Raw genomic sequence first — 22,735 nt, 5'->3', positions numbered from 1 at the left:
GAATGATATGATTTTCAGAGCAATTTTGGTAGGTTTCATTTGGAAGAACAGCATACCATGCCTAAATGGATATACCATTTATATTAATACCATACCATTATGCACTTCTTACATATCTCCTCAAATGTACCTTAGGATTTCTTATGCATCAAGGCAGAAATTTCCCAGCAATGTTCCCAGGGTCACTGGTGAGCTCCAGAGCATTTCCTTGTGTCCCACACAGTACTGCCTGGTCACTTGGAACTAGCTTCAGATTTTCAGATCCACATTTGCATTATAAAAGCAGTTCCACTAAGAAGCAGCGCAGGCAAAGTACCTAAAATGATTACTGGTTTGTGGTCTTTCATTTTTTAGTGCCTCTGATTTTTGCATGCCTAAGTCTCAGAAGACTACAAAGCATCTTCCCCCTACTCTCCATGATAATCAGACTTTTATTTTGTATCTCAGCTGGGATACTGAGATGCAGAGGCACCCAAAATCACCAGCAACCTTTCTCCCTAATTATTTCTTAACACAGCCCAACTTACATAAGCTGTTGTTTGAATTGCCAGACGTTGCAGAGATGCCTATGGGCAGAGGTGGTGCCTGGGAATCACAACGAGGATCCTATGAGACAGCCTGCATTAGAGCGTAATCTGGGCTCACAAAGTGTTTGAAAGCTTCTGGTGTGATGGCGTCATACTATGAGACAAGCATTAGAGCACAGCTCAGCTGCTCACATGGGTGACAGCAGAGCCATTGTTAACAGTACGGATCTATTAAACTCTGTGTCTCGTCATGTCCACAGTGATTCCTAATCATGCAGCCTTAGGGGACAGTGGTGATCTGTGCTGAAGACAAATAAGCCAAAGGGGTAAATAAAATGCCTGCTTTCATTTTCTCTTGGTGTAAAGGCTAAGCAAAATTGATAGGCATGTCCTCACTCAAGGAGCAGCACACTTGGGATGGCTCCTCCTGTGCTCCCTCAGGAGCCAACCGTGCTGCAGACAAAGGTGCAGACCCAGCCTACCTGTTACATGAACCAGCCTGGCCATCGGGACACAAAAGCCATGCTTGTGCACAGCCACGCACAATCTAAGCTCAGGGAATTTCCTGCTGAATCCAGAGATCAGTACCTGCTCTTCTTGCAGCTACACAATGTCCTGGCACATGCACAAAAAAAAAGGCTGAAGTGCTGTCTAAAACAGAATGCTTTCCACGGCATTTCCTGAGTCCTGATTGCCATGGAGGATGAACTCTAGTGGCACGGGGCTGCCCATACTCAGCAGCCAGCCTTGCCACTGGCAGTCAGAGGCTCTTTGTTTTCCTGCACAAGGGCTCTGCCCTCCTAACTGAGGAAACAGCTTTGCAGGCAACACAAGGGGATCTCGGGGATCATTTAATTATTCATGCAAGTTGCAACTAGATGCAGATGCAGTTAGTTTGTTTACAATAGAGAATAAAATGGAAATACATAGCTGTTTGTTTTTCCATCTCCCCACACTACAGCTTTCTCTTTTTCATCTGCAGGAAAATCACCTTCCTTAACTCTGAAATCATGGCAGAAACCAAGCATTTATTTTAAATTCCTATAAGGCTGTGACATCAGGTTAATTGTATTCTTCAGGGATGCAGACAGCTTTTCTGGGATTTTCCACTACGTCAACAGATGCAGAAATAATGGATGCCTGGATTACCTTGTGGGTGAGGGCTTCTACAGAGCAGTATTTTGCAAGGGCTGTATCTGGTACTAGTCCTACGAGGGAGGATGGAGAAAATGAAAGAAACTAGCTAAGAAAAAAATAACAAATACTAAAATTATGTGAAGAGGGGCAGAGGTTAGGAAAATAATGGATTTCTGTGACTACCAGAGAAGCAGCTGAAAACAACTTTCATATCCCAAACTACTTGGTTTTTAAATGGGGAAAAATCTTGTCCTTTTCCTGGAACACTGATTCTCTATGAATCAGTTTTCTTAGGCCAATAACATCTCTAAATTATTATTCCAGAATACACAGGATTAGATTTGGCATTCTCTTACCAAAGATTTGCTAAAGGGAGCTCCAAGTTCAGATTTGGTGCCGAATGGCAGCAGCTAAAGACTGGAGAAACTGCTGAGCCCTTGCAGTTGTTGGCCACAGGATGTGATTGAGTAGTGAAGGCAATATGGGCATGAGAGTTCCATTCAAATTTGCTGTGGGAGCTGTTAGGCATAGTGGCAGGCAGGGCAATTCGAGCCCCTTTGTGAGGATTGCGGATAGCCTGTGAGGGCAAGAGACACAGATACAGGCCAGACTTCCCTTGCACCAGCATCACATGGTAAAAAACATGATCTCTGTTGCAGTGTTCTGCTTGTTTGTTTTGTTGTCTCTTTTTTTTTTTTTTTTGGGGGGGGGGGTGGGGGGGTGGGTTTGAGAAACTTTCTGAGGTGCAAGGCATTGAATATCTTCCAGACATTCCTCCCTCTTTCCATCTATTTGACACACCATAACAGAGACAAGCCAGCTTGTTCACCAACACGTGAGGCCCAAACTCACTCTATCAACCCATACAGTTCTGACCTGCCAAGTCTCACGTGACAGGTGACATCACATGTGAGCTACATTCTTCTGGCTCCTGTGCCAAACTCACTGCACAGCAGCAATGGCCACCACTTATAACTCATCCCATTTTTCCAACAGCCCCTTTCATGGGATTCCATGACAAGAGCAGAGCTGGAGCATTGCAGCTGGGAAGAGCAAGCTCCCAAGGGTCATCAAATGAGATGTGCTGAAACAAATTTGTCTTAGCAGTATCCTACAGCTTTAGGATCCTAGACCTGAGTCTGTGCATGTGCTCAACAGGTATGAGAACATCCATTATTGTACTTACAGAGTCCCATACCTCAAGCCATATGGAAGGGCTGAATAATTCACAGATACCAGTGATAAACTTTAGCTATGTTCTTGAATCTTGTAGTACAGACATACAACTTCCTTCCCAAACAGGGCAGTGTGAAGAGCATACAAACAAAACGGCAAGACAACTCTCACATTAGTTGAAACTACCAATTAATTTTTACCTCATTTCAATGTCCCACAGTGCTGCATCATCACTTATCCAGGGATTGGAAGGCTCAGCAGGAGTTATAAAGGGGTCATATTCCACATACTGCTCTGTGTAGGCTATTAAACTGCCAGTGAAAAAAAAAAGGAAAAAAATATTAAAGAAAGGGTTTGAATGCTTAGTCACATGTCAGAAAAGTACAGCCTTTCTTTTTATCCTGTTGGGGTCGGGTTTTTTTTGGCGAAGTTTTTTTGTTTTGTTTTTGTGTGTGGTTCTTTTTATGTATAGGGATTAGTCAGTTTCTCAGCAACCACAGGAGACCCTTTTCCCAGGGATGATGCGTGCAAGGATATCTCTGCAAACACCCACCAGCTCACTGCAGTATTTTCATCAACAGCAGCATTTTCCTCCAGCTTGTCTCTGTTGAGATGCCCCCAAAAAACCTGATGAGGCAACAACTGGATTGCTATGTCAGGACTTCCCCCAGAGAACTATGGGAAGAATATGAAGTATATGTCATCCTGTTCATTTGCTGCATGTTACTATTGCCTCTCATCCTTTTAATTTTTGCAAACTTTTGCACCCACATAGATTTATGCACTATGAGAAACTCACCTAAACAGGGTCATGGGCTGCAGCTAAGAATATGCTTGAATCTTTGGAGGATCATAGTCCTAAACATCAAAGCTTTGCCTATAGATAAATTTTTTTGTTTTATTGGTATAGTATTTAGTCTAACAGCACTATTGTAAAATACTTCAACAGTAATAATTAACTTAGAGAATAGTAAATAATATGCATGTTGGAAAAACTCCTGGCTTTTACACTGGCTTGCTTCATGGTGAATCAGTTAAGGCACATAGCCTCTAATCCTCACTAGGATAAGATTCAAAGAGCTTTCTGGGGAAAGGACTATGTCTGCTAGCATAAATGATTCAGGAATTCCACTGGGGTTGGGGCTAGGGGCTCATTTTTACAAAAGAAAGACAGCAAATATGAAAGAAGTCAAAATACATTTCTTCTAGTCTATTCTGGAAATACTCTAAGGCACTTTATTTTTTGCCTATGCCTGCCAAGTAATTAACTAAGTTAATTATGTCTCATCATACTGAACAACTAATGTACTTGCACTGTGATTGTCCATGCTAAAGTTTACCTCTGGTCCTTCACATCTCAAAAAGGCAGGCGAATGAAAAAACCCTGCAAAACAAAGGGTCATAAAAGGCAGAAAGTTTCCCTGAACTGCTCTATAGTAATTATTTCTTTTTGTTTGTCCTAGCTCTTATCATGAGGCATTAAAATCATACACTTTTGTAACCACAGCAGGTTCCCATTGCCCCTTAGGGCACTTGGGGCTGTCTCATCTCATTTCATTAATTACATTTCATGACTGCTGTGGGTCAAGGGTTGGAGGAGGGAGCAGCGTCCAATTTCACAGAGCAGCAGCAGTCCCTTAGACATCAATGAAAGAGAGGGTTGGTTAAAAAAGAAAAGAAAGCCAAAAAGGATCAATCAGTAGATATCTGCTGTGAAACCTGAATTGCTCCTAATAAAATAATAGGAAGGCATCAGAGGTGCTGGTACAAGTACTAGCAAAAAGGAAAGGGGGAAAAAACAAAAGTGAAACAAGGGGGAATTTCTAAGCACATTCTGCTGATTCAGTATAATAGCAGCAGCAGAATCATTGCCTCATTGTCTAAAGGAGGCTAGAGGCAGGGGACTCCTAAGGGAAAGCATTCTTGTCAAAATGCAAACCTGGCCTTTTGGGTGATAAACTGAATACCCAGTAGAAGAGGCGGTAGGAACAGTTGACCGAAGGGTGCGGAGATTGCCCTGAGAACCCAACTGTCTCTCAATCAAGGGGGCCTGCTGAGCCTTCACAGGAACTTTGATGAGAAGCTGAAAGAATAGCCCAGATTTTCATCTGGGGAACTGAGATTGCTTCTGGTAGGAAGATGCTCATTTTTCCCCAGCCATTTCGGTGATGCTGTGTCTAATGAAATTGTACTAACACCGCACAATGCAGTCAGGGAAAACAATAGGTAGAATATATTGATAGTTTTGCTCAACAGTTCTCAAAGCTGAGAACTGTTAATGCTGACAATGCACAGGTCCCAAGTGGGAAGAAAGGATGTGGAAGAAAGACACTTTCCAAGGTATTTGGAGCAGCTGAGGGGTGCCTGTTCCCACAGTTGGTACAGATCTACTCCTGGAAGCAGAACAGGGAGGAAGGGAAGAAAATTTTTAGCAGCAAGCATTTATCTCACAGAAACTGGAGATATCCTTTGGAGAGCCTTCCTCTACTGACAGACAAAGGCTATCCCAAGAATAGTGTGAATTAATGTAAAATAAATACAATTGATGTATTACTATTGAAACAATTTATATCTTATTCCTATAACTTGTTTGCCTTAGTTCTTCCTGATTTATTTGCTCCTTGTTACTTCCCTCATCTTCTCTGAAAGTACCTTTGTGCTATACTGAAAAATTGGCAGGTGGTGCCACTGTCAGGCTTGACTGCTGATGCCAAGAAGTCATCTCCTGTACCCTGACCTGCCACATTGTCACCTAAACTGTCCCGAGAGCAGGGTCCAGCCTGAAAATGACTTGATAATAACAGCATCTCCTTACACAGGAAATTTGTTCCTAGTGCTTGTAATCAGTGTTTTCATGGTGCTTTCAAGGCTGCACCGGTTTCTTTTTCAGGCAATTGTGCAAGTCAGGTCATCCATGTTCATTCCTGCTCACCAGTCCCCACCCCTGCAAAGCCACTGGACCCATCAGCTCCTCTGCTTCCTTCCTACCACCACTGCAATGCTCCACATCCAGGCTGCACTTCCCACCACTCTCCACATCAAGTCCTGGGACTCTCAAATCAGTATTGCCAATATTCAAATCAATATTCAAAGTCATCACATGACCAAACACCTCCTCACAAGAAATAAAGATCACAATCATGATTTTCATTCTTTACAATTATTAATAATTATTTAGAAATATAAGGTTCTTCACCCAGAGGGTGTCTGGGCTCTGGAACAGCCTCCCCAGAGAAGCAGTCCTGGCACTAATCCTGCCAGAGTTCAAGAAGTGTTTGGTCAATGCTCTCAGGCACATGGTGTGATTCTTGGGGTTCTCTCTCCTGTGCAGGGCCAGGGTTTGGACTTGATGATCCTGGTGGGTCCCCTCTAACTCAGCTTATTCTGTCATTCTGTCATTTGACTGTTCTCATTTTATTTGCTTTTCTCCTGGTTATTATTTTGCACAGGTTTTGATAGCAACACTTTCTTCTCCAACTTGAGAGCAATTAAAAACGAAAAAGAAAAAAGAAACTGTTTTCAAACCAGGAAAATTATTACTGTCTCAGTATATTAAGGTAATTATAAATAAATTCAGTACAATAACTTTTTTGTTTTTAAAGTACAAGTAATTTTCTTAATTGAAAAGATCCAAAAGCCCAAAACATAAATATAAATGGGCTCATTTTAATCATACAATGTATTGCATGCAGGATTTCAGGGAGCCTCTGAATATTTTCTCTTTAATTGGACACATTTTCATTTCAATTGCTAAACTTGATGAGCCAATAAGAACTTACATTGGGCCTCTCACCATTTAATTTACCTTGTTTAGTACATGCATGCTAACTACAGGTGCAGGCACTGCAAAGCACATTTCATGGGGCATTCCCATTTTGCTTTGCTGAAATAAAAACTCCTCTATTATTCCTCTAGAAGGAACCAGCCCTTATCCTATCCTTCATGTTCAACACAGTTTTGCTTTAAAAGTGATAGCGCTGAAGAGCATGGCTATCCCTACCTTCATCTCAGTGACTACCCTGCAAATGTGCATAACTTGCAAGTACCTAAGTAAATGAGCTGTCATACTCAATTAAATTTGAGCTTGTTCTTCATCTATTCATACTTTTCTACCAAATTTTGCAAGTCAAATTGTGCCTTGATTTGCTTCTTAGAAATCCACTCCTTGAAACACTGCCTTGAGTAGTCCAGGTACAACCCCAATACTTCTCTAAGGGTTTCATATACATGTAAGTGGGAGCAGGAACTGGTCCTACGACCCCAGCAGGAACAGAGATGTGAACACCATGTGCAACAAATGCAAACACAGCTCCTTCCCCAGAGCTGTGCCAGACTAACAAGAGATAAGCACTGAGAGTTCAGCCAAAAAGGGGAAAAAAAGGGTATTTTCAAATTGAGACAGGAATGACTTTTCTAAAAATAAACCACAGGGTATTGAAGGGGTGGGAAACAAGTCACACAAGGGTTTTTTCTTTTGTGAATGCTTCTTTTCTTTTGTGAATGCTTCTTTTCTTTTGCAGTATTACAAGCCTTAATTCCCATCTATTTTTGCTCAGTGGCAGAAGAGTGAGTACAGAAGTGTCAGCAGCCAGGCACCACAGCTGGTCAAGGAGGGGAAAGGATTGATGCACAGAAAGAGGCTCAAGCCTTTGCAGTTTGCTGCCTGTTCTGTTTCTAGAAATGTCAAACTGGAGATGAGGAAACAATAGCAAATCATCAAAATGGGGACACTCACCTTTCTGCTACTTTGGACATCTTTAAACAATGTCTCTCTATCTGCATGTTCAGAAAAGTTATCTGAGGAGAGAGATGACAAGGACATTAACAATTTATGAGTTCTGCAGCATGCACTGACAATATCCCAACACACTATTGATTTCTCTTTCCAAACAGCTTGAAAGTAACTCAGAAGGAAATGGGACCTTTCCCTAGGTATCAGAAGCTTATTAACTGCTTCCAATAGCAGGCTCCATTGCCAAAGGCAAAGCCCTAGGGGAAATTTCAGAAGACATAACTGAAAGTAGAAAAGACACATATTTGGGGCCAAGGTTCCTAGACTACTCAGGGTACAATATGATCTCCTTTTTACAAACACACTCTGCTCTCCCATTCCTCTTACTGGCTTGCATCACAAGACCAGTAACATTTTACAGCACACTTTAATTTTGCTATGAACCAGTTCTTCAGCCTATGATAGAAAAGCTCAAGAAATGTAGCATCCAGATTTAGTTCAGAAGACCACCCAAAAACTGGTTGCCTAAGAAACTTGTTCAAAGCTGCATTAGTAAAATGCTGATCTAGTGATTCCTGTTTGTCTTTCACTAAGGGCTGCTTATTGCAGCAAAGTAATTTTAAGAGAGAGCTATTTGTGCCAATGCAAGGATGTGTGAGTTGGCTGGTCATTCCTTGGCATGATTGTCCAAATAACTTTTTCCTAGTTTCCTAAAAGCTCTGACTGTACAGTCTAACAGTCATGCACTAAACGATGCCTTTCCTCACCACTCGTCCCCAGCCTGTGCCCAGCTACACTGGCTGTCGTCACTGTTCACTTTTCAGACATCCTCAGTGAACTGGAATTATTGCCTTATTGTCTGTGTCTGGTACACAGACAATAAAAGTAGTTTCAAAGGTCAGTGTTACTCATAATACGTAACACCATACAACCGCACTGCTCAATGAGTACTTACTAATACTTTAAGTGAGAATCGAGGATAAGTATGTGAGGATCAAGGACTGGTAAAGCATACAATTGGTTTTGCTGGTATCTCAGTAAGTTTCTAGGCTTTTTTTCCGGGAGCAGTTCTCAGAAGAGTTGCCACACGGCCACCTACTTACCTGCCTCCGGAAATCCTCTTTTGTTGCTTTGCGCACCGGTTGGGAGGGCAGGTGTACGGGGCTTTGGGGCTGAGACTCCTCTGTAACCCCATACACGGACTGTGAGGAACCAAGGAACAAACCAAAGGGATTACAGCATTCTTCTGTTACGCAATGAGGAACACTGCAGTATGCAAAGCAGTAAGGTAACAAGCCAGCAATTTCCTACTGTTTATATCCACACAGGTAAGTTATTATTCAGCCCCGAGCAAAATTTACAGATCAGACCATTCTTGCTGATGCCTGCACTTGGAAGGCCTGTAGGTGTGTTAAGAGAAGAGTTTGTTTTAAATGTTTAAATGCAGATGATAATTTTTAGGAGTTCTGGAGGCTGTGTGCACTAACACTTGCAGGATGAACACTGGGAGCTGTCACTGGAGTTAACCAAGTGGTAAAAGAAAATACTAGAACCTAATTCTATGCCGCTGTCTTTCACTTGATTTAATTTCTTTATGTAAAACTACATATGGAAGAAAGAGCTTAACCAGGTCAAGTCAATGGGTCACATGAACTTCTCTAAACAAAAACGTGGAGACTGACCTGTAGCCATTCATTTTCAGGACAGACACCTGCACTGAAAGTAATACCATTTGTCCTTTCATTTAGTGCTTTTGCTTTTCAGTAAAACCTCTAATAGACATGCGAATAGCTCTGCTGCAGTTTAACTACTTATGGAAGTTCAGGAGTCCAGTGTTCTGTCCAACAACATAACAAGTGATGAGATAAGAAGAAACAGCCTGAAGCCATGCCAAGAGAGGTTTAGATATTAGGAAAAAAATCTTCTCTGAAATGGTTATCAAGCACTGGAACAAAGCTGCCCAGAGAAGTTGTTGAGTCACCATCCTTGAAACTATTTAAAAGGTAGACACATGGTTTAGTGAAGGACTTGGTTAGGTTAAGGTTTTGAGTCACTGATCTGAATGGTCTTCTTCAATCTAATTGATTCTATGAATTCATATACAAAGAACAGCTCAAGCTTGCTGGAGTCAAAGACACAAGTTACTAATGATCCAGCCTTTGAAATTATTAAGGCAGGTAAACATCTCATTATCTGTGCCCAGATAATTTCTTAAAAAGGGACCTAGGTATTTTAGCCAATTCCTTTTAATTTTATGGGAGGGCAGAGCCATCAGACATTTGGGACACAGAGATCCTTAATGCCCTTCTCAGCTCTACCCATCACCCATCAAGTCAGTACAACTTTGCTGGTAAAACTGAAATAATAAATTCACCAAGGAGAACAAAACAGAACTTGTACTATCAAAACATTTTTTTCCTCTTGGGTAAGTCTCATATACAGTGGGTGTCAAGTATGATTCACATTAAAAGAAAATAAAAACAGTGAACCAAACTAACTCAAAACAAGAAAAAAAAAAACAAAATGAGGAACTCAAGGAACTCAAACTGACCTTTTTCACTTTTTGTGGGTTTTTCATACGGCGACACTTTCTAATGTCCATTTCTGTGGTGTTCACACAGCCTGGCTGAAAAGAGATGGTAACTGTGTTATTCCTTGTTAAGAATCTTCATCCTACCTTACTTTTATAAAATATACAATTAGATCAAATCCAAAACTCTTTCTTGAGGTTTGTGTTCCATAAATTACTCTTGCTAAACATGAGACTGCATATACCCAAGGATGCCATGTCAGCATTCAATCCACTTACTCCTAAGTTTGGCACCAAAAGGAAATAGCTAACAGTGCGGAGCTTTTGCTAGAAAGTCTGAGACAAACTGAGTAAGCTGCTTTTCTTTCATAAGCCCAGTAAATAATTTTCCAAAGTTTGTATTTTTCATATATTTCCAAATCAACAGTTCCATAGGTACAGAAGTCCAGAATGTCTCAAATAATCTTGCAGACACTTGGTGCATTTTGAACTGCAGGGAAAATCAATGTGGTGACTGCAAGGGCAATGTTTTTGTGCATAAAACATTTACTAGTAATAAAATTTTTTCTGTCAAAATCTGGAAAGTCTCTTCATTCAAAAATAGTTTTACCACAGGCCTGTGCACATCCCAGAATGCTCTTTCCTGGCTGTCCAAAATCTTTCTTTCTGTTTTATCCTTTTTCCTGTCGATTCTGAAAACAAAAGCATAAGTGAGTATGAGTCAATGTACAAGTCATGCTTTATTCAGTTCCTAGCTGTGGTTCTTAACCCCAAGACAAAAAAATTCAGAAATCAATTTTTTTTGTACAATGATGTCGCACTTGCACTTGCAAGGGCACATGCCATGAACAAAATAACACTGATGTTTACTCCAACAGGGGTCAAAAGAGATTCTCCTATTAATGTGGAAAAATTTAACAGCTTTTTTTCATCTAGTGAGGAAAACTTTTCCTGGTACCCTGTTCCTGTACTCTGATTTGACAAGCTGGGAAAGTTTTGTCTGTGTCAGGAGACCCACCAGGACCTGTTTGCTCCAGGTGAGGCTTCTGGCTGATGCTGAACTGAGATCTCTCCATCAGGAGATCCCACTGCACCCAAATGCCCCAGCAGCACCATTCAATGAATACAGATTGCAAAGGAGCATCTGTCCCAGACATTCCCAGCAGCAACAGCATGGGCAGCACGTGTGGCCAATCCTCCTCAGAGCTTTCAACTCAAAGACTGCCTCTTTGTCTGTGTGCCCCCATGCTGGCAGAGCAAGGGGTAACAGCACAGGTGACCAAAGGTGAGTTTGCTGCATGGCCCCCACAAACCAGCACCCACCCCAGAGAGACATGACTGGGCTGGCACAACAGGAACTCTGTAATTCCAGCCCTGATGCAGCCAGTGAACCAACTCACTGAAAGCACACAGTCCAAAGGCCACCAGAGGTTGTTCAAAGTAATTCTTGGCTGCAATGAGCAAGTGACATCTGGAACCTCACTCAGCTTTACACATGAGCACAGTCAGCACCAGCTTGCAAGATCTACCTGCACAGGGACTGGAACAGGCACATGGAAGGAGGAACAGCCTCCATGCCTCCACTTCCAGAGCAGGACTGAGTAAAGATCTGCATCCCTGTGCTGGGTTCCCACATTGCTGCCACCAGGAAAATCAAAGCCGTGAGGAAAGAAAACCCAGGCCAGCTGTGATTTCTGACCACCAGGTTCTCTCCCATGTTTCTGTTTTTGAGGGGCAGTGACCCTTGGCTAAGTCTGTGCTAGAAATGTACCAAAAGGATAAGAATCAGAGGAGAAAAACTGAAGCTTACGAGCAGCCCTCCCCATAAAAAGACCAAATTCTCCACAGCTTGGCATCACTAGCTGATTTCCCCGTTGCAAGGCAGAGATGAGAAACAAGCTCTGGCAAAAGCTCTGTCCCCACACAAAGCCAGAGCAGCTGCTGTACTGTGCTGAGGACACCCAGCCCAAAACTACCTTTCTGAGTCAGTCCTTCACACCTGGCCAAGGGGGAAGGTGAAGCCTATTCCAATTTTACAGCACACAAAAATTGAAGGCTTCATGAATTCTCTTCATCGACACTTTGTGCTCATCCCAGATTGTCAGCTCCTATCTCCAGGCTTACTGATAACTCAGTATTTCACATTTTAAACTATGAAGACCCAAAGCAGCTAGATGCTCTATGGCTGGAATTTTTGAAGCAATGTGGGTATAGCAATGGGAATGCTGTGTGCAAACAAAAATATGGAAAACAAAGCAAGCTTGGTAAGCAGGAGGAATGTTTTCAGGTATTTTTTATTTTTTCCCTCTCTTTTCTAGTTAACTTAAACTCGTAGTTAACTGTGAATTACAATGTGAATTCCATCCCTGCCTTTCTGGAAACCTGAAAACTGAACCAACACATGAACTGTGAACCAAGAAGCTGAAACTCGCCAGCAAAAAAAGTTGATAGTGGCCAGTTCATGCTTATACTTCAAAGAAAACAGAAGGAAGAAAAGATGAATAACCAACAGTGATCACAATGAGTCTGATATTTACATTTCTTTCTTAGGTGATAATTACATGTTTTAGACAGAATGCAGACTTTTGTTTTGACTTACACTTTTTTTAAAATCTTGGCAATAGCCTTTAAGTAACTGAAAGTACAATTGCTATCCTAAGTTCTAATTTTCTCTTCCAAATGGAGCACTGCTATTCTGGTTGGAAAAAAATCCCTTAATTACCCTGCAGTTTAAAAGATAATTACCATATATTTAAATGGTACATAATTGCAATGTTATTAAGCAAAGAATTTATCAAAATTCCAAAGGGTTAATCAAAGATAGAGACACATACCTCAAGACACACCTTCAAGAAATTATATTCCTTAACTTTGTAGCATCTAATGCTGAAAGTACAATTTCCTTCCAATGGAACACCAGTACCATTTTGATACTGGTGTTCTCATGTCTCATCTTCACCAACCTTTCCATTTTATAAGTGACAATGACATGCACAAAATGGACACTGAGAGTTTTAGGTATTAGTTTGTAGACAATAGTGCACAAACCCTAGACCATATCCATTTACCTGCAGTACTGAAAACACACTCAAATTATAAAGAGGCTTTACACTGCTTTCACAAGGGAAGGTGAGAAGAAATACCTGTTGTAAATACCACCCTTATAATCACATAGAAATGACAGTATTTTAAGACTCAGAAATACTCTGCAAGCAGAGAGTAACACACGTCAAAATTCTGTTCTTTCCATTCATACAAAACAAAAATACTCCACAAATGTAGAAGCACAATGGGCTTGCAAATTACTCAAGGTCCCATGATGAATACAGGCTTAGGAGCTCCGGACCAGTGTTTCCATGTACAGATAATTAAACCCATCTTTCAGTTTCTGGCACAGACCTTCAGAATTGGCTCTCTACTGTTTCTAGTCTGCCAGTGATTAAAATTCACCAACACCTTCTGAGCTTAGTCACAGTAAAGATTTTGACAAAGAAGTTTTATCTGTTCAGAATCCCCTTCCCTTCACAGCTCTAAATACTGGTGCAATTCAGTGCTCCAGGATTACTCACTTCACTTGGGCCTCTGCTTGCATGAAGATGAATTCCCACTTTCTTGCAAACGCTCTCTGAAGTCTTGCTAAGTTTTCCTGTCAAAAGATAAAAATAGTAAGAACAACTAATTTCTGTAATTACAACAACTGCTTGAGAGTACATTTAGCATGGTGGGTATTTATTTTATTCCTTTTTTTTTAACTGAGAAACTAAAGACATGGAAGTCAGTGTTGGTTTCAGGTGAACTATAGTGCAGGCAAAGCAAGGCTGTAACACATCTTTTTGGGCTGCAACCCAAAGGGCCCTGCCAGGGATAAGTGATGGAGTGTGATGAAGACAGCTTGAGCTCTAGTATGAAAAAAATTATGGACTTGTTCCCAAAAGATAACACTGAGAAGCTTTGTGAAGCTGATGACTTTCATTTCTGATAGCAGATGGCTGCCAGCTGCACGTTTCCCTCTCATCCTCACTTTCCCTCCCCTCTGCACTGTTCTCTCTTCTTCGGGCTTTTGTGAAGGTGCAAAGCCTCCCCTGCTTTGCTCAGTCCTGGTCACTGCTGAGAGCATTATGCAGCTGCACAGTACTGAAGGCTGGGGATTGCCAGGATGATTCACAAAAGGAAATAGTTTGTTTGTCTGAACAATGAACACTGTTACTGCAAAGAATGGCTCCAGATGCAGTTTTGCTCTACACCTGAAGTAACAGCTCCGGTCCAGACCCATTCCAGGGAGTGTAGTGATCTGAACATTTGGATGTGGATGTGGCTTCATCACAGCTTGAGGTTAAACTCAGAACATGGCTGGAATTTCAGGCTTAAATTGCACCTTGAAGTTACATTTCCAGACCCTCCCCAAGAAAGGAGGGCTTCGAGACAATTAACAGGAGCTCTTCTCCATTACAGCTGGTTTAACTGTTTCAAATTTACATGGAAAACCAACACTTGTAGTTCTACTCTTGCTCTCTTTATACTTATCACCTTTACTTCAATAAACTTTTTCAGGGACATGCATTCCAATGCAAGAAGAAATCTTCCTACTAGTTACTTTAAACTCTTGTATAACAAAGAGTTTAAAGGCATAAAGCTTGGCCCTGTTACCACCAAGTCCATGTAACAGCTTCAGTCTGTACATATGGAGGAAAACAGTTAAACAAATTATTTACAGCTGTACTGAATGTGATGACTTCCTTAACTGTGCCTACAAAGAACAACAACTTGTAATTATCTGCAACACAAATTTTTGTGGGTATCTTTTTCATTATTTTCATTTTATTTTAAATTATGTTCACATGTGCTTTCTGGAGTAAATATGCTGAAACCAATGAAACATCACCAACGGAAACTATATTTGAATTGTGCTTATGTTTGATCAATTATAAAAAACCTGAATGCAACAATACAAACTTAATCATATCATCAAGACTCCTGCTCTAATCAGTGTAAATGTGGGCTGGGGGACTGTCTGTAAATGCTGCAAGCAGAACCTAAAAATGAAATTCTCTTCTCTTGAAGCTCCAGGTCACTGCTGATATCTATGGAGAAGCATTCTCATGCTGCATCTCCAAAGGTATGAGAAGCACTGCTTCTCACTCCTGCAAACCTGTTTCTTTCACTTGTGCTGAGCTTACATCCCTTGCTGGATCTGCTTCAGCTCCCATAATGCTTAGGAAGAGTTGGTGCCATTCTTATCTGAATGTCTCTAATTAAGAGAACAAAGTTTGAATGCAGAAGTAACCTCTAATTGTGCAATGCAATATTCACAAGAAAAATGAGATACTGCCAAGATCTAATTATTTACCATCACTGGAGCATTGCTACTCTCAGTAGGCAACAATGTGCAAAAGTACTTAGCCAAAACCTGACTGCATGTGTGTGGGAGTATGTGTGCCACTGAACAGCCTTTTGTTGCTTTATGGTAGATCTTTGGAGTACTTACACTTAATTGGTTGGATGTGAGCTATTTTAATGGTTGTAATAATGAAATCAACAACATGCAGAAGAGAAAACTCAGCAAAAGGACATGTAAGTGCATGCAGGTTGTTATATTCTTTCCTTTGCGCCTGTTTGAGATTAGAACTCTTGGGAAGTTGGAATGCATTTCCAGCGTGGACTAGATAAGTGGCAATTTCTGCATGCCCTGCACTGAAAGGACCAAATGGCATATCTCTCCATGAGCACAAATATTCCAAAATGTAGAAGGTGAGGAAGAAGGAAAAACTTCAATCTTGGGGAAAAAACCCCAAAAAATCCCACTCTAAAATATATACAACATCAATGTTGTCATTGTAACAAACATGACCACGTAAGTCTACTAGAACCAACTTTGTAAACAAACCCTCTAATGAAAAACTCCATGTATAAAATTCTGCTATTACCCTGTTGTCATATTGACTTTCTTCTGTTTACTTGCTCAGAAAGAAAAGTTTAGCTGCTCAGAGCGCTACACTGCTGGTATTCAAAGAAATACTCAGCCGTGCCCCTCCGGCCTCCATCTTCCTACTCCTCTCCACCCTGCAGTCTGACACTAAAGTTTGAGGTATTTTTCTTGATAGTAACTCCATATCAGAAAATGCACTCTAAATAAAGTTCAGTGATATTGTTCATATGGCATATAGAAAATGTTCCAAGTCTAATATCTGAGAACTTTTGTAACAAGATGTGTCATCAACAATTTAATTGCCCAGTGGTACACCTGAAAACCCATCATTTTCCTGAGCTGAAATCTGCTATATAAACCGGGATTTCCTAACTGAAAACAGGACAACAAGCTAAACTTCTGTGTAATTTTCTCCAGTCTTGAAGGAGTCACTATACAGCAGATGCTTTAATGTGGGACACTGAAAAGCCAGGGACATGAATCAGTCTTGCTCCTGATGTTCTCTTCATATCAGCCTTCACACAGTACTGACAGCTAAGAAAAAGATACAGTAAAGGCGGACCCCAAAGCACAAAATGGCAGCATTCAGTTGACAAGCAAAGCTATCCCTGCATCCCCCAGCTTTAAACTCTAGCAGCAGTGTACCTACGGCTTCATAATCCGCCAGCTCCAGCCTAGCTTTGTTCTGCATGGTCCGTTTGCAAAGATAGATGGCTAAAGGGAGAAATAGAATGGAAAACAATTACAGACAGATTATTAGTACTAGATCTAAAAAAAAAAAAAAAAAAAAAAAAAAAAGGAGGAAAAGAAAGTAGTCTATAGACAGTTTGTTTTCATCAGAAGGCAACACAGGTCAAGGAATGGGAGGGCTGGGCATCCAGCTGACATTGCTTACGACTAATCTCAGAGGCCCTAAACATCTGGGACATCTCATTTAAAAGTGCTGAGAGCAGATGCCAGGACCTAACAAGATGTCCACGAAAGGCACAATTGCTTCTGGGTCTGGTAAAAGACATAGTATAAGCAACCTGTTCCCTGAGCAATTTGGGAATATGCATGCCAAAGTGACCATCCCTGCATTTCTTTTCTGCTGAGAAAAAATAAAAATAAATCAGGATATTGAAGGGAAAACAAAAATGTGGGCCAGATCTTAAAAGCATGATTTGAGCATTTTTTAATATGCTCCATCCTCTTATTCTTACATATTTCAAATGGTAAAGAGAAGCCTTGTCACATTTCACTATAGGCAGAGGCTGCTGAAACTGATGTGGTTTGGAATTCTGAGGGTCAAGATGAGCCCAGCACACACCACCAAACCAGTCCCAGGCTGCCTTCTGGAAAAGCCCCACCTGGATCTGCTAAGCTCACCCCATTTCCATTAAAGGCTGAAACACAAGGTCCACAGCACACTCTGGGTATAGAGTCAGGTCTGACCTTAACAGAGGCCCAATGCTACTCATGTAATTCTATTTCATGCTGTTTCTGTAATTTTAACATTCATATGATGAGCCAGTATTATGCATTGTAACCAGAGCTGACCAATTAATTTATATTTACACATCTCAAGGGCAACTTTCTCTGTAAGGCGCTTATGACACCAAATGAAGTGAGTCAGTTGTCTCACAGTGTTTTTTTCATGCAAGGCAGTGAACTGCCATTTCCTCTCCGGTAAGTGGACACATGCAAATAAAAAAAGTATGAGGTGCTCCTGGGATTTCAGCTTTATTTGGGTCTACTGCTAGTTTGGGATTAATTCCTGGGAAGACTCCATCTGTACAGGCATCTGATATGCAAAGTCTGATTATAAGCATATGTTAGAGGTTTCTGGGACAGATGAAAATCTGTCACTACAGGGCTCAGCTAATGCAGTTGAAGCTTGTCCAGCTGTGGGTCAGCTCATTGAGGGGTTTATTTTGGGTTGTGCTTCTCCACTCAATGCCATTGCAGCACAATAATCTGACTGCCAAAACCAATTATTTATCTGATACTGCAGGAAAAAAAAAGAACCTTCCTCTTCACATTATTTTTCTGGTATTTAAAGAATACATATGAGGCACAGATCACACTGCAATATAGGGTGACTGTAAAATCTGGAATTTTTTTTTTTTTTGCAAATACAAAACAGCATTGTGTTTCCTCCTTAACCATTTCCTCACTAGGATAAACATGTAAGTCTAGTTCATCTGCAGATGAGGACTGCAAATCAACTATCACATGATACACACACATGATACACAGATTGCAGGCTACTTCTTCACCCCAGCAAATGATTTCCAGAATCCATAATGATGAGTAATGATTGCACGGGAAAGTATAAAACTCAAACTGATTATGCAGGGAGGAGTTCTAAACCAATCTTAGATGATGAGATAAAGGACTTCCAGAAGCTCCCGTTTTATGACTGCACACATGGATACACTTCCTCTTCCAAAGCCACACCAGGATGCAACAATTAATTTTGTCATTTAACTGTGAAAGCAGTGCAGTTCTGGAAGAGACAGCAATATTGCATGCAGACAGCTAAAGATAACAACACTGACATATTTTCTTTATGTATTATCCCTGTCTGCACTCACATGTTTAAAACACCATGTTGCACTTTATTAACTCATAAACCATGCTCAGTCTTATCTTTTACCATATCATCTGGTAATCTTAAAAAAATGGGAAAATAAGTCTGATGTCATGTATCAGAGAACTTTTAGCTATGGGCTGCTGCTAGTTATGTACCGTTTATTGATCAGTCAGATAAGTGCCCCGATGAAGTAAATTTTATTGATCCACATAACGGATTTGGCAACAGATCAGAGGATAGTCTCCCACAAAAGCAATACTGGTATTATTTAAGATTCCCAAGAACCAGTATTCTGCTTCCCACAAATCCTGCTGAAATGAACAGGGCTATGGGAGAATGAAGGCAATGGATGGCAAAGTCCTGGCCCCACCGAGCTCAATGGCTACAGCTCCAGGGCTTGAGACACCCCAGGGTTTCAGTTTGTGCATTTGAGATGGGCACAGATCTGCCTCTGATCCTGCTGTCTGACAATAAACTCTGCATGTGAAGGGTGTACGCGGCCAACTGTCATTATTATAACAGCACAACTGTTTATATCATTAACTAACTTTCTATAATGCAACAATCATACTCTCACCATAATCTGTGTTTTCTGGTTCCCAGCAGTTTGAAGGCCAAAAGTATGGTGCCTAAGAAAAAACATATACATTTTTGTAATTTAAGAGATGAAAACCGATTCAGATGCAGAAAAACATTACAAGTTCAAAAAGAAGAATCACAAGATCTACCACCCAGATTCTGCCCTCAGGAGAAACACTGCTACAGGTTACAGTAAAAGTGAGGAAGCTGCAAAAACCTTTAATGGTCCTCACTGCAGGCAAACAGAGATGCTGTAATGCAAGCACCTCTTGAGGATGTCCAGTGTTCTGATGAAATTTCAGACACTGTTGCCAGCTCATCTGAATGTGGACATCTTATCCACTATCCCCAGAACCTCCTCTTTCCCCAAAAATTCACAATCAATCTGAAGATATATATTCTTTTAAGCGCATGAGAAACCTTGTGGCCTTATCTATATGCTACATACCCCTTGCTTTTCTGGAGCAGCTACCAATGCGGTTGGCAGACTCCAAAACAATTTCCTTTTTAGTTGTAACAGATGGCAGAGGTCAAAACTCAGCTGTTTGGAGTCATTCTGAAAGCAGAAGTCCTGCTAAACTTAGTGCTCTTGTTTTCTAGCCAGGTCTGCATATTGCAGTTGCTACAATTAACTACAAGCGATATATGACTGTATTTCAGTTTCAACGTGAATGAAAAATGACATCCCAGCCATCACACAAATTACAGAACACTGATGCTTTATTGATTACACATTGCTTTACTGATATAACGCTACAGATGGGCATAGGACATTAACACACAGAGTTAAAATCCTTCCACCAAAGCACAGTGAGAAAACACGGACGATTCTAACAATACAGGGTTCAATGCTCCTACTGATATATATCTTATGAATTTCAGAAGAGAAAGAGCTACTGTTAAAGGAGGGACTGAGGTTGAGATAGAAAGTAACAAGAAGAGAGTAATGGAAAGGAAACATGATTCTATCAAGTTATTTTTGCAGAAAACAGCTAAGGAGGTGTGTTGGAGGAAATGAAAACAGGAAAAGAATATGCAAAAATTGTAAGAAAAGACAAGGGAAAGAAAAGTCAATAAGCAGTCAGTTTGATGATGTAGTTTACACAGGCTTAAAACAATAAAAAGAAATTAAGTTATATTGAAATGTAGCTCCTGAAAACTGCACAGGACAAGTTCTTGCAGTGCCATTCTTTTAAAGCAGAGAAAAATACAGCTAAATGGGTAACCAGTATTACCCCTGCTTCTGTTGTGTCGTGCATGACAGGAGGATCAGGACTTTGAGAAAAGAAAGGGAATTGTAATGAAAAATCTGAGTATGAATGATGCCTTGCAACCAGAAGGTGGAGTGAGATAAGAGGACATCTGTGATCTCCTGGGCTTTTTTCACCATGATATTGGTCACATATGATAACACAATATCACATTAGCAGTAGGCATGAGCACCTGCAACATCAGATGCAAAGAGCAGAACTGGCTTTTCAAATAAAAGCTTAAAAAGAGTAAAAAATTGTAAAGGAGGAAGAGAAGAGTGAACAGAAGAGAGGTGACAGTAAAGATAAGGGAGCTGGCTGAGAAAATGCAACAGAAAAACACAAATTCAGCCAGCAGGATGAGGCAGTAGGACTCCAAGTTTAGAGTTACTGCTTCTTCTAAAGTTATACAATCAGTTCAGAAGGAGCTGTTGCAGCACAAACACCCAGTTATCTAGTGAGCTGACAGTGGCAGATTTTGGACAGGGCATGGAACTCAAGCAGAGGGTGCTTTAAAAATTCTGCACATGTGGAGGCACAGGAACACTGAGGGATAGAAATGTCCCAGTTTAGGTGATTGCACACATCCTTTGTAGAAGAGCCAAAGCCTTAAGCTTGCCCGCTCCCACACCAAATTTTTGTCATCTCTCTGTAAGCAAGAGATGACAAAAATTTGAATTTTTTGCTCTGCCAAAGCTTGAATATCCAGCTCCTAAGTTTGCCCTGGCCTATTTTGCACAGGAGAATGGCTACTTAATTCTGCATCAGAGTTAGGACCTGAAAGCTATATTCTTTCTCCTGGTTTAGTTCAAATCTGACTAAAACAGCTGTGAATTCAGGTATCAAAAATAGTTACAAGATATAAGCCATTCATTTATGTAAAAAACTAAGTCAGAAGGTAGATGGGAGTGATTTGGGATTCTACAGCAAATTTTCTTGAAGAGACTTAACCTTTCCTACGGCCTCTATGAAGATAGCCTCAATCCCTGGCTTCATAGATCTAATAGCTGCTTAGGTATAAAGAGTGGGTGATTTAGGTATAAAGAGTGGGGGTATTACTGCAGGGACAGAAGAAGGGGCCACAAGGGAGTCAGGGTGCTCACCAACCTGAAAACGATAGAACGTCCCGTCATCCTTGAGGGTAAGGACATGGTCTGAGATGGGAAAGACATAACCCTGTGCAGCAATAAGACTTCCCAAGTGTATTGCTTCCCCTGTGAAAGAGAAGAAACAGCAGGGATGTGTCAACAAGACATGCACTGCACATTTCTCTGCTTTCAATAACAGCTCTGGTGATGACTCATGTGAAAACTGGTGCCCACATGCCTCTCTGTACCCACACCACATCCCTACTACTTCCAGCCAGGGATGGAAGTAGTAAACCAGGGGTGCAGAAATCAGCCTTACAATACAGATGAAGCACTGCTCAAATGTTTAACCTGTTAGTTTTTTGTTTACAAAAGTCACACACCAGTTCAGCCCTAGAGTATGAAATTGATTTCAAAGTACATTATCCACCACAGGTGACAGCTGACAAGAAGCCTGTTCCGTCAGTGAACCTCACTTGCTTCTATCAAATCCAACAAGCGCCTGCAACACCTGTTCATTAGCAGGATATTTATTCATAAAGGCACATCCTCACACTGTAGCATTGCCCTTTGTTGGAGAAAATGTTGCAAAGGGGAGTTACATATCCTAGCGCTGCCCAGGCAACCTTCCCCAATGCAGAGGCCCATCTGTGCAGATTTTCAAGCAATGCCAGCTACCAAAAGCTGCATTATCTTTCACAGAGTTGAAAAATCATCTGCTCGTGCATTTCCAGATAGATAATAAAGCTGTTGTCAGCTGAAAAGCGGAAAATTCAGATTTGGGACCTGACAGGACTCATGAGAAGGGATGTGTATTCCGAGATGCCCTGCTGGGTGACTCAACACTGCCTGTATCTCTGTTTTTACATGGTGACAGTAAGGCAGCTTAAGAACTGGTAGGTGAGAGCCTGAATTTTTTCCCTTTCCTGAAAAGGAAAAGAAACTTCTAGACCCACAGATCTTTTCTCAATAGGTCTTCACTTGACTAAATTATTTTGGTTTCTCTGAAGAGTGAAATATTTGGATTGTGCCCATGCACTGATCACTCTTTACGGCTGATTATCCATTTATCTATCTGCTGATTTATCTATTTGCTTTTTTTGATAAATTAAAAACCATTATCAGATACTATGACCTTGGCCAAGAAAGACACAGACACTATGTCCTGTCAGCTGAGGCTACCTTTCTTCACGCCATGAAAACCTGATGCCCCAT

General features: G+C 41.0%; 1 protein-coding gene across 1 annotated transcript in view; it reads right to left on the bottom strand.

Annotated features, from left to right (window-relative positions):
• RGS6 (regulator of G protein signaling 6) overlaps window positions 1–22,735 on the bottom strand; it is a 251,730-nt gene that overhangs the window by 49,922 nt on the left and 179,073 nt on the right. The window contains exons 4-12 of the mRNA XM_084208445.1: window positions 21,540–21,703; window positions 19,181–19,232; window positions 16,678–16,742; window positions 13,672–13,748; window positions 10,713–10,794; window positions 10,124–10,198; window positions 8,676–8,774; window positions 7,576–7,637; window positions 3,041–3,151 (exon numbers count right to left, since the gene is read on the bottom strand). Of these exons, the coding sequence (XP_084064571.1) occupies window positions 3,041–3,151; window positions 7,576–7,637; window positions 8,676–8,774; window positions 10,124–10,198; window positions 10,713–10,794; window positions 13,672–13,748; window positions 16,678–16,742; window positions 19,181–19,232; window positions 21,540–21,703 (787 nt within the window). The remainder of the gene's footprint in view (window positions 1–3,040; window positions 3,152–7,575; window positions 7,638–8,675; window positions 8,775–10,123; window positions 10,199–10,712; window positions 10,795–13,671; window positions 13,749–16,677; window positions 16,743–19,180; window positions 19,233–21,539; window positions 21,704–22,735) is intronic.

Source organism: Fringilla coelebs (genome assembly GCF_963513975.1).
Source record: "Fringilla coelebs genome assembly, chromosome: 6".
In the NCBI taxonomy this organism is placed as follows: domain Eukaryota; kingdom Metazoa; phylum Chordata; class Aves; order Passeriformes; family Fringillidae; genus Fringilla; species Fringilla coelebs.
The sequence above is the reverse complement of the archived record's forward strand: the minus strand, read 5'-3'. Positions and strand labels throughout refer to the sequence as shown.